This window comes from Podarcis pityusensis, assembly GCF_964106645.2.
Source record: "Podarcis pityusensis genome assembly, chromosome: 13".
Lineage (NCBI taxonomy): Eukaryota > Metazoa > Chordata > Lepidosauria > Squamata > Lacertidae > Podarcis > Podarcis pityusensis.
In genome coordinates this window covers 53,725,438-53,740,386 of record NC_138038.1, presented here as the reverse complement: position 1 = coordinate 53,740,386, position 14,949 = coordinate 53,725,438, and the positions used below count along the sequence as shown (strand labels likewise).

General features: G+C 48.3%; 1 protein-coding gene across 1 annotated transcript; it reads right to left on the bottom strand.

The window, feature by feature from the left end:
- Positions 1-11,897: 11,897 nt before the first annotated feature.
- UFSP1 (UFM1 specific peptidase 1) lies at positions 11,898-14,926 on the bottom strand. The gene is made up of 2 exons (XM_080980019.1): positions 14,771-14,926; positions 11,898-13,387 (listed from the first exon to the last, which is right to left on the bottom strand). Exon 2 carries the CDS (start codon positions 13,358-13,360, stop codon positions 12,695-12,697), a length of 666 nt encoding a protein of 221 aa, XP_080836145.1. The 5' UTR covers positions 13,361-13,387; positions 14,771-14,926; the 3' UTR covers positions 11,898-12,694.
- Between the last annotated feature and the right edge of the window lie 23 nt (positions 14,927-14,949).

The following is a 14,949-nucleotide window of genomic DNA, read 5'->3' as shown; positions in this document are numbered from 1 at the left end:
GGGTGTCCATCAATATGCGGATGATACCCAGCTCTACCTCTCTTTCAAATCAGAACCAGTGAAGGCGGTGAAGGTCCTGTGTGAGTGTCTGGAGGCGGTTGGAGGATGGAGGATGGCTAATGGATTGAGGTTGAAGGCAGAAGTAATGTTTTTGGGGGACAGGAGATGGGCAGGTGTGGATGACTCCTGTGTCCTGAATGGGGCAACTGTGCCCCTGAAGGACCAGGTGCCCAGCCTGGGAGTCATTTTGGACCAATTGCTGTCCATGGAGGCGCAGGTTAATTCTGTGTCCAGGGCGGCTGTCTACCAGCTCCATCTGGTACGCAGGATGAGACCCTATCTGCCCGCAGACTGTCTGGCCAGAGTGGTGCATGCTCTGGTCATCTCCCGCCTGGACTACTGCAATGCACTCTACGTGGGGCTACCTTTGAAGGTGACCTGGAAACGACAATTAATCCAGAATGCGGCAGCCAGACTGGTGACTGGGAGCGGCTGCCGAGACCGTATAACACCAGTCTTGAAAGATCTACGGTACATTGGTTCCCAGTACATTTCCAAGCACAATTCAAAGTGTTGATGCTGACCTTGAAAGCCCTAAACAGCCTCGGTCCTGTATACCTGAAGGAGCGTCTCCACCCCTATTGTCCAGCCCGGACGCTAAGGTCCAGCCCCGAGGGCCTTCTGATGGTTCCCTCCCTGCGAGAAGCCAAGTTACAGGGAACCAGGCAGAGGGCCTTCTCGTTGGTGGCACCCGCCCTGTGGAACGCCCTCCCACCAGATGTCAAAGAGAAAAACAACTACCAGACTTTTAGAAGACATCTGAAGGCAGCCCTCTTTAGGGAAGCTTTTAATGTTTATTAGACTATTTTATTTTAATATTCTGTTGGAAGCCGCCCAGAGTGGCTGGGGAAACCCAGCCAGATGGGCGGGGTATAAATAATAAATTCTTCTTCTTCAAAAGTTATGAGTAGTGACATTTTCGGAATCGCCCTCTATTGCCCCAGGGGCTCCTTCCAGTTGCTCTCCACCAGAGTGCAACCTAGCCGCTTTATTTATTTAAAAACGCCATCCATGTATCGTTGAAACATGTGCCGCGATTCCTGCACTGCAGGGGGCTGGGCTGGATGACCTTTGGGGCACCCCCACAACCCTCCACTTCTGTACAATTCCATAACAACGAAAGGCACGAGCTAAAACCAGGCAGGCAGAATTATAAAAAAGGCAGAATTATAAAATTATAAATTAAAATTAATTATAATTATAAAATTATAAATTATAAAAAGGCAGAATTATAAAAGCCACACTGAAATGGATAAAAGGGGCAAGGAAACAGACCTCTGGGGGATTCAAAAATGTGAAGGAGGGTCTTACGGATCAGGGCGAGCCTGGTCTCAAAGGAACATCTCTGCAGGACTTGCCAGGTGCAACAGGTGGCTGGTGTTTGTTCCGTAAGCAGCAGAGGGAGTGGCAACCAGAGAACGGCGACCGGCTTGTATAATCTGCAGGGCGCAGCTCCACAACTAGAGCATCCTAACAATGACCTAACATTGGGTCAGAGCACTGAGCATTCATCTAGGCCAGGAGTGCCCACACTGGCTGGCAGAGGCTCTGAAGGCTTCCGGCCCGATTCCTACCCGGATTTTGAACCCGGGACTTTCTCACGGTTCAAATGAAAGGCTGCTCTGAATTATCGAGCGTTCGGAAGCCTTCGGTCTCAGGGCTGCCCTGCTTGGAGATTGAGGCAGTTGCCTTCTGCATGCCAAGCAGGTGTTCCGCCCAGGTGCTTAGCCCAGGTGATCTCCCAGGTCTGAATCCTTATGGAAATTATACAGGTTTCGTCCCGATTCTAAAATTGCAAAGTGGGACGTTTCTTTTTTTCTTTATTAATTTTTTTTATTGACAATTTCAACATAACAGTACAGTGGTACCTCGGGTTAAGTACTTAATTCGTTCCAGAGGTCCGTTCTTAACCTGAAACTGTTCTTAACCTGAAGCACCACTTTAGCTAATGGGGCCTCCTGCTGTTGCCGCGCCGCCGGAGCACGATTTCTGTTCTCATCCTGAAGCAAAGTTCTTAACCTGAAGCACTATTTCTAGGTTAGCGGAGTCTGTAACCTGAAGCGTATGTAACCTGAAGCGTATGTAACCTGAGGTACCACTGTATATCAAAACATATCATATTCATTATTTCCCCTCCTTTTTCCCCATTCCCCATCAAACCCTCCCTGCCCTCCGAAACTTCCCTCAGCTCCTCTCTCTGATTTCTCAGCACATGTTATTCTCTGCATATTATAACATTATTTCAATTCTTATATTATCTATTGTCCATGTTATCAATCGCTAAATTTGTGTATGTTTATTCAAAACTGGCCAAGGAGTCCAATTCATTTTCTTGTCTTTTTAAATACTTTGTAAAACGTTCCCGTTCTTCTTTGAAGTCACAGTTGTCCTTATCTCACAATTTGTATGTCAGTTTAGCAAGTTTAGCGGGACGTGGGTGGTGCTGTGGGTTAAACCACAGAGCCTAGGACTTGCTGATCAGAAGGTCGCCGGTTCGAATCCCCGCGATGGGGTGAGCTCCCGTTGCTCGGTCCCAGCTCCTGCCAACCTAGCAGTTTGAAAGCACCTCAAAGTGCAAGTAGATAAATAGGTACTGCTCCGGCGGGAAGGTAAACGGCGTTTCCGTGCGCTGCTCTGGTTCGCCAGAAGCGGCTTAGTCCTGCTGGCCACATGACCCAGAAGCTGTACGCCGGCTCCCTAGACCAGTAAAGCGAAATGAGCGCCGCAACCCCAGAGTCAGTCACGACTGAACCTAATGGTCAGGGATCCCTTTACCTTTACCTTTACCTTTAGCTCTGCATAGTTCATCACTTTCTCTTGCCACTATTGTTTTGTTGGGATTTCCTCATTCTTCCATCCTTGTACCATCAAGACTCTTGCCGCTGTTGCTGCATACATGAATAAGTTCCTTGTTTTCCTTGTAGGACAAGACTTGCCAAGGAAAATAAAGCGGGACAAAGTTTCTAATCCTCTTGTCCTGCAAGGAATCCCCCAAGCGCTCTTAAAAGTCTATTATCTTGTCACTCTCGCAGGAAGTTACCCTTTTTTCTCAAATCTAATGCTCACCTCTTCTGGCCAGGTTACGTTGCAAGAATCAAGGTGCGCGCATTAGATGCGAAGACACATTTTTGTTTGCCAGCAAGTACCTTTTTTTGGTTTCAAGGTTCTGAAAACTGAGGCGCGCGTTAGATTCAACGGCACATTTGTTGTTGTCGTTTAGTGGTGTCCGCCTCTTCGTGACCCCCTGGACCAGAGCACACCAGGCCCTCCTGTCTTCCTCTGCCTGCCGCAGTTTGGTCAAACTCATGCTGGTAGCTTCAAGAACACTTGTCCCACCATCTCGTCCTCCGTCGTCCCCTTCTCCTTGTGCCCTCCATCTTTCCCAACATCAGGGTCTTTTCCAGGGAGTCTTCTCTTCTCATGAGGTGGCCAAAGTCTTGGAGCCTCAGCTTCAGGATCTGTCCTTCCAGTGAGCACTCAGGGCTGATTTCCTACAGAATGGAGAGGTTTGATCTTCTTGCAGTCCATGGGACTCTCCAGAGTCTCCTCCAGCACCAGAATTCAAAAGCATCCATTCTTCAGCCATCAGCCTTCTTTATGGTCCAGCTCTCACTTCCATACATCACTACTGGGAAAACCATAGACCTTCAACGGCACATTAGACTCCAGTAAAAACGGTATTTCAGGCAGATGAGAGGATGTTCTTACATGGCAAGGCAGGTCCAAGCCACTAGCCACTTTGCTTCTCAGTATTCTCTGGTTGGCCTCTGTTATTTTCTCCTACCAATATAAAACCTACATAAGGGGGGAAAGGAGCAGTTTTTTCTTACAACAGCTGCCTCCAATTGTGGGGGCCAGAGCACAGACAGGCTGCCATTGACTACAAGGGTTGTAGCTGCAGTGTCCAGCTCACCTGCTCACTCACCTGCTGAGGCCCAGAGCAAAATGCTTGTCTGTCCAAGGAGGTGTAGGAAATGAGAGGGGCGTGCAAAGCCAAGGCTCCGCCCCCTAATAGCCAGAGGAGATGCTGACTCCGCCCATCACTGACTCCGCCCATCAGGCTCCCCCTCCGAACCCCACCTGCTGCAAAACAGGCTAACTCAGATTCTGTGAAATGGGCACGTTCTCATCCAACAAGGAGGTGTGATAAGAATTTTAAGGTCTTAGATATGTCGTAATTGTTCATAAATGTACCAAGCAAACACGTACATAAATATATACACCACATGTCTGAAAACCCCACAGAAAAAAAAGTCCTGAACAAATTGACCTCAATTATTAATCTGCAAGGTCAAAGTGGGAAACCTCCCCGTTGTCTTTTTCCTTCACAAATCCTGTCTTAAGGGCACATTTAAGATATGAATAGGGTGTGAGCCTGTGACCTGGCCCAGGAACTAAGTATTTATCATTACAAAAGACTGGCCAGGCTCCCCAGGCAATCCAATCAAGTGACCATTAACAGGTAACCTGACAGACGAGATAAACAAGTCACTCAGATTTCTGCTGTAGACCACCTTTTCTGTGATGTAGGTATGGTGTATCTGGGGGGTGGTCTTAGGTTACACCCCTTCTGGGATGTATGTAAGATGTATGGAGGGGTGGTCTTGAGCTCCAGGGCAGGGAATTTAAAATGTCTATAGAAGGCCTTGTGCACCATTGATCTGGGTCCTCCTCCTTTCCTGCGTGTGAGGGGAGCACCCTGTTGCAACTGTAGCAGGAACCCCCCACCCCAATCATTCAGTTTGTACAAACTTCACACACTCACACTCACACACTACATATTCCACACTTCTGTTATAAATTCATAGAAAAATCAACCATACATTGGATTTGCACTGTTCCATTTTTATTTTACTCCATATGACAAGGACTATCAAAGGGGGGTGGCTTGGTTCTGGTCAGCCATAATCCCTTCACCATCCCAGCACATCCACAGGAGCCCTGCCCAGTTGCTATGCCAACCCTGATGGTCCTAGACCGAAGACCATCAAGATCACAAAGAACTTGCATATGGGAGTGGATTCAGCATGGACTGAAACAAAGGACAATGATCAGATCTTCCCTCTGGGGGCAGGAAACTGCCAACTCCCCTTTGTCTCCTGGAAGTGACTCATGGGGAGGGGGAAAGGAGGAACCAGCCAGGTGACAGGACACTCAGGTTACCACCACAACTCCTCCCTCAACCCCTCCTTTCTGTAATGTATGCATGATGTTTCTGGGGGTGGGCTTGACCTAGAGGATGGGAATTTCAAAAGTTTTTATAAGGTCTTGCACACCATTTTCTGTGTCTTTCCTCTCCCCTGCAAGTGAGGGGAACACCCTGTTGCGACAGTATTCAATAAAGGCCAAGCCTACAGGCTGCTGTTTTGCTCCACGTTATCCTGGTTGGTGTCTTGGTTTTTGTCCAAGGGAGCCCTCGGATTTTTCCGGTAACACAACAGATCAAGAAAGATCAGGCTTTCTAGCTGCTTTGCTTCTCAGTATTCTCTGGTTGGCCTCTGTTATTTTCTCCTACCGATAGGGAACCAACGTAAGGACTCTATACTGGATCTTGGATAACCCCATAAGGGAAAAAAGGGCAGATTTTTGTTTACAACAGAGGCTTCCAAACATGGTTGGCCCCTTCAGTTCCCAAAGCAGGTGGTGGCACACATCCACCCACATACCCCGAATGTGTCAGAGAATCATAGAATCGGATGGGACCCCGAGGGTCATCTAGTCCAACCCCCTTCAAGGCAGGAATCTCATCTAAATCTCATTTACATTTCTGGATGGAGCAGAACACCTTCCTCGCTTCGCCTTTCAACTTTCCCTGCTCTTATCGCTTCCGGTGCACCTGCCTTTTGCTGCTTCTGTTTGCGTTGGCGTTTTATGAGTTGCCGCAAGATAGCCGATGGTTAGTTAACGCTACTGATTTCCTTACAGATTAGCCAGTAGGTGAAGCCGTGTGCATCCAAATATTTTACGCTCCAATGTTCCTTCACCCCGAGTAAGAATGTGTGAAAAATGCTTTTCATGCGATACTCTTAGTTGTGTATTCTTGTTCAGCCTTATATAAGAGCATATATTTATTTTGGCATGTATTTTTAAAAATAAACATACAATCGGCAGTTGCTGCTTTGTGTTATCACCTTCCTTGTTGGGTTGGGCAAACTGTTACTCTTTGTCGGTGCTTTTTTTCTCTGGAAAAGACCCACTTCCCAGAAATGGGCAGAGGGGCGAATCGCAACCTGCGCACGCGCAGACATGAGTTGCCTTCCTTTCATGTTGTGAACGGGCCTCCAGAACGGATCCCGTTCACAACCAGAGGTTCCACTCTACTAAGCTTGGATCCTGGAACAATAGGCAAGTAGGATCCTAGAATGCAACAACAGATTGGCCTGCAGGAAAAGACCAATCAGGCTCCAGGAGGGAAGCAGAATCAGCCAATCAGAAGGGACTAATTGTGTAAATGGTGGGACGCGGGTGGCGCTGTAGGTTAAACCACTGAGCCTAGGACTTGCCGATCGGAAGGTCGGCAGTTCGAATCCCCGCGACGGGGTGAGCTCCCGTTGCTCGGTCCCTGCTCCTGCCAACCTAGCAGTTTGAAAGCACCTCAAAGTGCAAGTAGATTGATACGGAAGGGGGGGGGGCATGTCTTCTTCACCTTCTTCTTCTCTACAATATATCCATTTATTTCCAATTGCCAATGTCAAAAGGGACTAAAATCTATAAAATTCATAGAAAATCAACGTGCCAATTTGCTCAATTTCTCTAGGACTCCATGACACCTCCCCTGCCCTCCATAATCCCTCAAGCAAGGTGTCAAGACCCTAATCCTGTCAAATCGCTCTGCCAAGCCCTTCCTCCGGGCGATGCCAGGTGACAGACTATGCATACATGGACCATTGTCTTCTCAGGATGTGCTTATCTGCGCATATCTCCAGCTCTGCATATTCCCCCCTCCCTCCTCCATATGTTAATCCGGTGTAACCCAACCTCTTCCTAATGTATTCGTGATGTAATCTGTGTAACCCAACCTCTTCTTAATGTATTCATGATGTAACTGGGATGTATTTTGCACTGTATTCTGGGACATGGAGGGAAATTTCAAAAGTTCATGTCACCCCTTTCTCGCTGTTCAATCTCGCCTTGAACCTGTTGCGCAATAAACTTGGATCTTCTGCAGTTTGCTCCTGTCTCCGGCTGAGCTCATTTTTCTTCCGCAGGGACCCGCGGACTTAGTCCGACGAGCTGGGTGGCAGAGTAGCCTCGCACCCAGATTTTACCGTAACAGTTGAGCAAACTGTTACTCTTTGTCAGTGCTTTTTTTCCTCTGGAAATGACCCACTTCCCAGAAATGGGCAGAGGAGGGACAGCCAAGCCGGCCAAAGGAATGCACTCTGCACATGCTCAAGTGTAGCAGGAAACCCCTCCCCCCAATCATTCAGTTTGTACAAACTTCACACACACACTCGCACACTACATACGCTACGCTTCTATTATAAATTCATAGAAAATGAACCATACTGATGGTCTGCACTGTTCCACTTTTATTTTACTCCATGAAGGAAGGACTACAAAATGGGGAAGGTTTGATACAGGGCAGCCATAATCCCTTGAGCATCCCAGCACATCCACAGGAGCCCTGCCCAGTTGCTATGCCAACCCTGATGGTCCTAGACAGAAGACCATCAAGATCACAAAGAACGTGCATATGGGAGTGGATTCAGCACAGACTGGAACAAAGGACAATAATCAGCTCTTCCCTCTGGGGGCAGGAAACTGCAAACTCCCCTCTGTCACCTGGAAAGTACTCATGGGGAGGGGGAAAGGGGGAACCAGCCAGGTGACAGGACACTCAGGTTACCACCACAACTCCTCCCTCAACCCCTCCTTTCTGTGATGTAGTTGTGATGTAGTCTTAGGGGTGTAGTTTGGGGATTAGTAACTAATAAAAGCTGGGGTCTTCTTTTGTTCTGGGCTTCCATTTTGCTTCATCTTGTTGCGGGTGGGAGTCCTGTTGCGACAGTATTCAATAAAGGCCAAGCCTACAGGCTGCTGTTTTGCTCCAAGTTATCCTGGTTGGTGTCTTTGTTTTTGTCCAAGGGAGCCCTCGGATTTTTCCGTGAACACAAGGAAGCAAGGATCTAGGATTCTGCCCGAGCCTCATATCTCCTTCCCCAAGCCCAGGAAGGTCCCAGGGCAGCTATTTAAGATTCAGAATTAGGTAAAGGTAAAGGGACCCCTGACCATTAGGTCCAGTCATGACCAACTCTGGGGTTGCGGCGCTCATCTCACTTTATTGACCAAGGGAGCCGGCGTACAGCTTCCGGGTCATGTGGCCAGCAGGACTAAGCCGCTTCTGGCGAACCAGAGCAGCGCACGGAAACGCCGCTTACCTTTCCGCCGGAGCGGTACCTATTCATCTACTTGCACTTTGACGTGCTTTCAAACTGCTGGGTTGGCAGGAGCAGGGACTGAGCAACGGGAGCTCACCCCGTCGTGGGGATTTGAACCGCCGACCTTCTGATCGGCAAGTCCCAGGCTCTGTGGTTTAACCCACAGCGCCACCCGCGTCCCCTAAGATTCAGAATTAAGAAGTGTTAAAACAATATTACAGTCGCAGAAACATGGTCCTCCCAGGAAAATGAACCAGGGAAATTTGATTTCCTTGAACTGGAAGCAGGGTTTAGGCATTAGTTTCCTGCAGCAGCAGAGTAAGGAGGACTTACTCTTCACTTCATCAAATCTGGCCCTTTAAAAAAAATATTTTTATTAAAGTTTTCTTGGTTTACTTTGAAAAAAGTTTTGACACCACTGCTGCTATGCCCCCCCCAATTCTTCCCCCTTTAGGATCCATCAGTTAAATGTGCCACACGTTTAGCCCAATTACTAATTGCATCAAACTGGAAAGGGGGAAAAGTACCAACATTAAGGGAATGGCAGAACAAATTATTAGATTACGCAGAAATCGCTCTATTAACGAATAAACTGTTCAAAAACCATTCAAAAATGGGATATGTTCTACGATACAAGGACAACTTTGATTTCAAAGATGAATGGGAACCTTTTACAAAGTATTTAAAGACGCAATAAAGTGAATTGGACTCCTTGGCAGGTTTTGAATAAACACTCACAAATCTTTTATTGACAATAATCAGTTAGATAATCTAAGGAATTGTACAATTCTGTAATATGCAGAGTACAACATTCATAGAGAAACCAGAGATTGGAACTGAGGGAATTAAGGATGATACGTTTTCAGATAATATGTTTTGTTTACATTCCTAATAAAAACTGTGGTTTTTTTTTAAAAAGGGATATATTCAAGAGATATTTACAAAAACGTAACAGTGATATAACATCTATGGCAGCGTTCGAATGACGCTTGTGTAAAGTAAATATTAAGAAATAAAGGGAAATCGGACATGTTGTAAGAAAGTATTAGAAAACATATTAAGAGTAAGGTAGTAATTATAAGTACATTCAATATTACAAACGTTTATTACATTGGGAAATGATGGGAAGTCTACTTTATTTTATTTTACTTTACCTTAGTTTAATTAGAAAATATGTGGAAAGAGTAATTTAATATTTAACTGTAAATTTATGTAAGGTTATTTTCTTTTCTTTGTGTGTGTGGATTTAAGATACTGTATGATATCTATGAATTTCAGTAAAGGAATAATAAATAAATAAATGTGCTGCACGTTTAAACAGCATTTAACACCTGGCTGTCGTACGCAATACCCCCACCCCAGTCCCTTCTATCTCCTTGCACCCTCCTATTCTGGCAGATGATAATTCTGGCAGCCGTTAAAAGATGTTGCAATCTTGCCCTGTCCTCTGCTATTACAGTTCATTTATCATATCCTGGCCGGCCTCACAGCAAAATGCCTCTGTCAGTGGCATGATGCCCCTTCCTGTTATGTACAGTCCTACGTTTGCTTCAGGTTGCGTCCCGCTGCAACCCGGAAGTACTGGAAAGGGTTACTTCCGGGTTTCGCCGCTCACGCATGCGCACAAAATGACGTCACGCGCATGCGCAGAAGGGGCGAATCGCAACCTGCGCACGCGCAGACATGAGTTGCCTTCCTTTCATGTTGTGAACGGGCCTCCAGAACGGATCCCGTTCACAACCAGAGGTTCCACTCTACTAAGCTTGGATCCTGGAACAATAGGCAAGTAGGATCCTAGAATGCAACAACAGATTGGCCTGCAGGAAAAGACCAATCAGGCTCCAGGAGGGAAGCAGAATCAGCCAATCAGAAGGGACTAATTGTGTAAATGGTGGGACGTGGGTGGCGCTGTGGGTTAAACCACAGAGCCTAGGGCTTGCCGATCAGAAGGTTGCCGGTTCGAATCCCCGTGACGGGGTGAGCTCCCGTTGCTCGGTCCCAGCTCCTGCCAACCTAGCAGTTTGAAAGCACCTCAAAGTGCAATTAGATAAATAGGTACCACTCCGGCGGGAAGGTAAACGGCGTTTCCGTGCGCTGCTCTGGTTCGCCAGAAGCGGCTTAGTCCTGCTGGCCACATGACCCGGAAGCTGTACGCCGGCTCCCTCGGCCTGTAAAGCGAGATGAGCGCCGCAACCCCAGAGTCGGCCACGACTGGACCTAATGGTCAGGGGTCCCTTTACCTTTACCTTTAATGCATCCCCAAGTCTGCTTGGAAGGAACCAAGGCAGCTGGGGTCAAAAGCATCTGGAGGCCATCCCAGGGTGCTGCCTGAGGCTGATGGGAGACGTAGTCCTGGCACGCTCCACATTGGGTGTGCTATCCAAACATCACCACCGTCATAAAATAAAAATAATTTATGTATACCGCGCCCATCTGACTGGGTTTTCCAGGACACTCTGGGTGGCTTCCAACAGGATATTAAAAACACAACAAAACATCAGACATTAAAAACTTCCCTAAACAGGGTTGCCTTCAGATGTCTTCTAAAGGTCAGAGAGTTGTTTATTTCCTTGACATCTGATGGGAGGGTGTTCCACAGGGCGGGCACCACCACCTGGTTCCCTGTAACCTCACTTCTTGCAATGAGGGAAGCGCCAGAAGGCCCTCGGAGCTGGCCTCCGTGTCCGGGCTGAATGATGGGGGTGGAGACGCTCCTTCAGGGATACTGGGCCTTTGAGGCCGTTTAGGGCTTTCAAGGTCAGCATCAACACTTTGAATTGTGCTCAGAAATGTACTAGGAGCCAATGTAGGTCTTTCAGGACTGGTGTTATGTGGTCTTGGCAGCCACCCCTAGTCCCCAGTCTAGCTGCCGCATTCTGGATTAGTTGTAGTTTCCGGGTCACCTTCCAAGGTAGCCCCACGTAGAGCACATGGCAGTAGTCCAAGTGAGAGATAACCAGAGCATGCACCACTCTGGCCAGACAGTCCGTGGGCAGGGAGGGTCTCATCCTGTGCACCAGATGGAGCTGGCAGACAGCTGCCCTGGACACAGAACTGACCTGCACCTCCACTGACAGAGGTGAGTCCAAAATGACTCCCAGGCTGCGCACCTGGTCCTTCAGGGGCACAGTTGCCCCATTCAGACAAGCCTGTTGGACAAGGCCAGGCGTCCATCTTGCCAAGCTACCTGGTACTCACAGTGGCCAGCCAGTTGCCCCAGTGGGAGACCCACAAGGAGAATCCGAGCCGAAGAGCCCCTCTCTCGTTGCTGCCTCCGACTGTGGAGATGGATCAGAGCCATCCTGACTAATAGCCACCCAGAGCTTGATTTTCCATGGTCCTTGAGACTAAAAGCTTGTTGGGGATTGGACGTGGGCACTGCAGCCACTCCCCACGGATTCATGGTTCCACTGCGTCCTCCCGTCTTCCACACTTACGATAACCGGTCGGTGCCAGGCGTGTGACTCGCTTTCGGCTCTCTCCCAAGGTACTGTGAGCGAATGCCTCCCAGCCAGCGCATGACACTAGTAAGTAACCAAACACACCCCTGTGTTGCAAAGAGAACGTCAGCAATGTCTAGGCAACACGACGACCATGTACATATGCAAGAAACAATCTTTTATAGAATTCCTTCAAACCATAATAAGTCCAAAATGAAATCTGTAATCTTCGTCAGCGTGGCGTAGTGACTAAATTATTACATGAGCACTGTTCCACAGCATTTGACATTTTCATTTACATCCGTCCATTCAAAAGAAGATGGGTTTATGAAGCAATTCTTTATCTTCCCAGCACGCTGACAAGAATTCTACGAAACAGCGGTCTATATCCGGAATCACTGTTTAGTGTTACACATCATATTTGCTGAATACACAAAGCTTCACCGCTTGTCTGTCACAAAGTCTGGTACCTCGCTTCATTTAAAGATTTTCAGAGACTCTGAGGCTAAAGATTTCATGAGGAGAGAAGACTCCCTGGAAAAGACCCTGATGTTGGGAAAGATGGAGGGCAGAAGGAGAAGGGGACGAGATGGTGGGACAGTGTTCTCGAAGCGACCAGCATGAGTTTGACCAAACTGCGGGAGGCAGTGGAAGACAGGAGTGCCTGGCGTGCTCTGGTCCAGGGGGTCACAAAGAGGCGGACACGACTAAACAACAACACATGGTCATTGTGTTGCCTAGACATTGCTGACGCTCCTGACACGAGACACCCCTGCAGCTGTTGGTTTGGAGAACGGCACCTCCTTTCTCAAATCATACAGGACATCCTTTTGCCCTGAACTGGGGGAAGCAGAGGTTGTAGAAGGAGCCCGCTTCAAAGAGGGCAAGCTCCCTCCAATGGACCCATCGCTTTGCCTGCAGCTCCTCCCTTGTCAGAGACCCTGCCCGGCCATAGTAGTGAGGGTCAAGGACCAGGAGGTGGTGGCGCCCTTCTGGGCCGGAGCAGACCCCCAGCAGCCCCTTGGAAGAGTTGTCCCTGTCGCCCCCCATCATGACGGGCCCCCCGCCTCCCTGGAAATGGGCATGCAGAGCCTCCAGCTCCCTTTCCAGCTCCCGCCCATGGGGAACGTGGACCACCTTGCCCGGTATGCTGTAAAAGTGGTCCAGGCACAAGGCTGCTTCTACGGTGCCAATCCAGTCCCGGGAGCCGGCAAAGGAGGCGGGTTTGTCTCCGATCTCCACCAGAGCGTTCTGGATCTCCTGCAGGGAAGGGACCGGGCGGGGAAGGGTTTTCTCGACACCCGACAGCAGCCAAGAGCACACAGTCTGGAGGGTGCGGTACCCGCAGCCCCAACCCCGGTCGTCCACACCGTCACAGCCGTAGTGGTAGTAGCGGTAGGAGCCGGAGACGAGGGCCAGGCGGTGAGGAGGAGGGTCCGGGAGAGGCAGCCCCAGGTGGACGTCAGAGAGTAAGGGCATCCTCTGCAGGAGAGAGGAGAGGCGGGCCTGCGGGGGGCAAAGAGAGAAGGAATCATTATTCATTATAATTATTTTTGGTTGGTTAGACCGCGTGGACTGCAAGATGATCAAACCTATCCATTCTGGAGGAAATCAGCCCTGACTGCTCACTGGAAGGACAGATCCTGAAGCTGAGGCTCCAAGACTTTGGCCACCTCAGGAGAAGAGAAGACTCGTTGGGAAAGACCCTGATGTTGGGAAAGATGGAGGGCACAAGGAGAAGGGGACGACGGAGGACAAGATGGTGGGACAGTGTTCTCGAAGCTACCAGCATGAGTTTGACCCAACTGCGGGAGGCAGTGGAAGACTGGAGTGCCTGGCGTGCTCTGGTCCAGGGGGTCATGAAGAGGCGGACACGACTAAACGACTCAACAACAACAACAGACCGCGGTGCTGGCAGTGCCAAGGCTGCATGTTCGATCCCCGTAAGGGGCAGCTACGCGTATTCCTGAATTGCAGGGGGTTGCATTAATGAACCTCAGGGTCCCTTCCAAATCTATGATTCCATCATTCTCCCAGCTTAACCTACCTCACAAGGTTGTTGTGGGAATTCAATGAGGAGGCACCTTGGGGGAAAAGGTGGCCTATCAGTCTAATAAGGTTTTAATGTTGTATTTTAATCTTGTTTTTTAAGTTGTATTTTAATCACCTTGTTTTTATTATTGGTTGTTAGCCGCCCTGAGCCTGGTCATGGCTGGGGAGGGTGGGGTATAAATAAAATTTATTAAATAATAATAATAATAATAAATAAATAAATAAATAAAGGACTCTTTCCATAAACAAAGCAATTATAATATGTGTTCACATATGTTTGTGCTCAAACTCAATAACATTGAAAAAGAGCTAACCAGCTCCTTGGCGTAAGGCCAAGCGGAAATCTCTCCCTTGTCTGACCAGGGTTCTTGCAAACCCGAATGGCACCTTCGCACCCCATGCAATTTTGATTCCAGCATTGCACATTTGCTCCTGCCTTGCAGCGGGTTGGGACAGAATGGTTTATAGGGCTGTCCATCGCTGGCTTTTTTGAAGGGAGAGTAATTCTCTCCTCGACCAAATGTCACCTCCAGCGGATCCCTCTCCCCAGGTACAGGCAGCAGCAACCTGCCACCCCTCCCTCGTTTATGGGCGGGGTATAAATAAATTATTATTCTATAACAAAGACTTGACGTTTTTATCCCCCCAAAAAAGTTTTTGATTTGAGTTTCCATTGAAATGAGGCTGTATTTTAATATTTTAATATTTTATTGTTGTATTTTAATCCTGATTTTAAGTCGTATTTCAATCAGCCCTGAGCCCGGTCTTGGCTGGAGAGGGCGGAGTATAAATAAAATTTATTATTATTATTATTAGTATTAGTATAATTAGACTCACCCTCCAGAAAAACCAGCTTTCCTTGGTCTCTAGACAGGTCTAGTCCTCCATTACCATAGAGACGGGGCCTGCAAATCCTTTCTATCCGACTCCTAGAGCGGCCCCTCCCTCTGCCCGTATTTATGATATAAAGACCAACAGAGGGGAATTGATGAAGGCGGGGAAGCGGGCAAAGGGTG

Excerpts from the sequence above, each read along its gene's own strand:
- UFSP1 (XM_080980019.1), bottom strand. The coding sequence starts at position 13,360 with ATGCCCTTACTCTCTGACGTCCACCTGGGGCTGCCTCTCCCGGACCCT.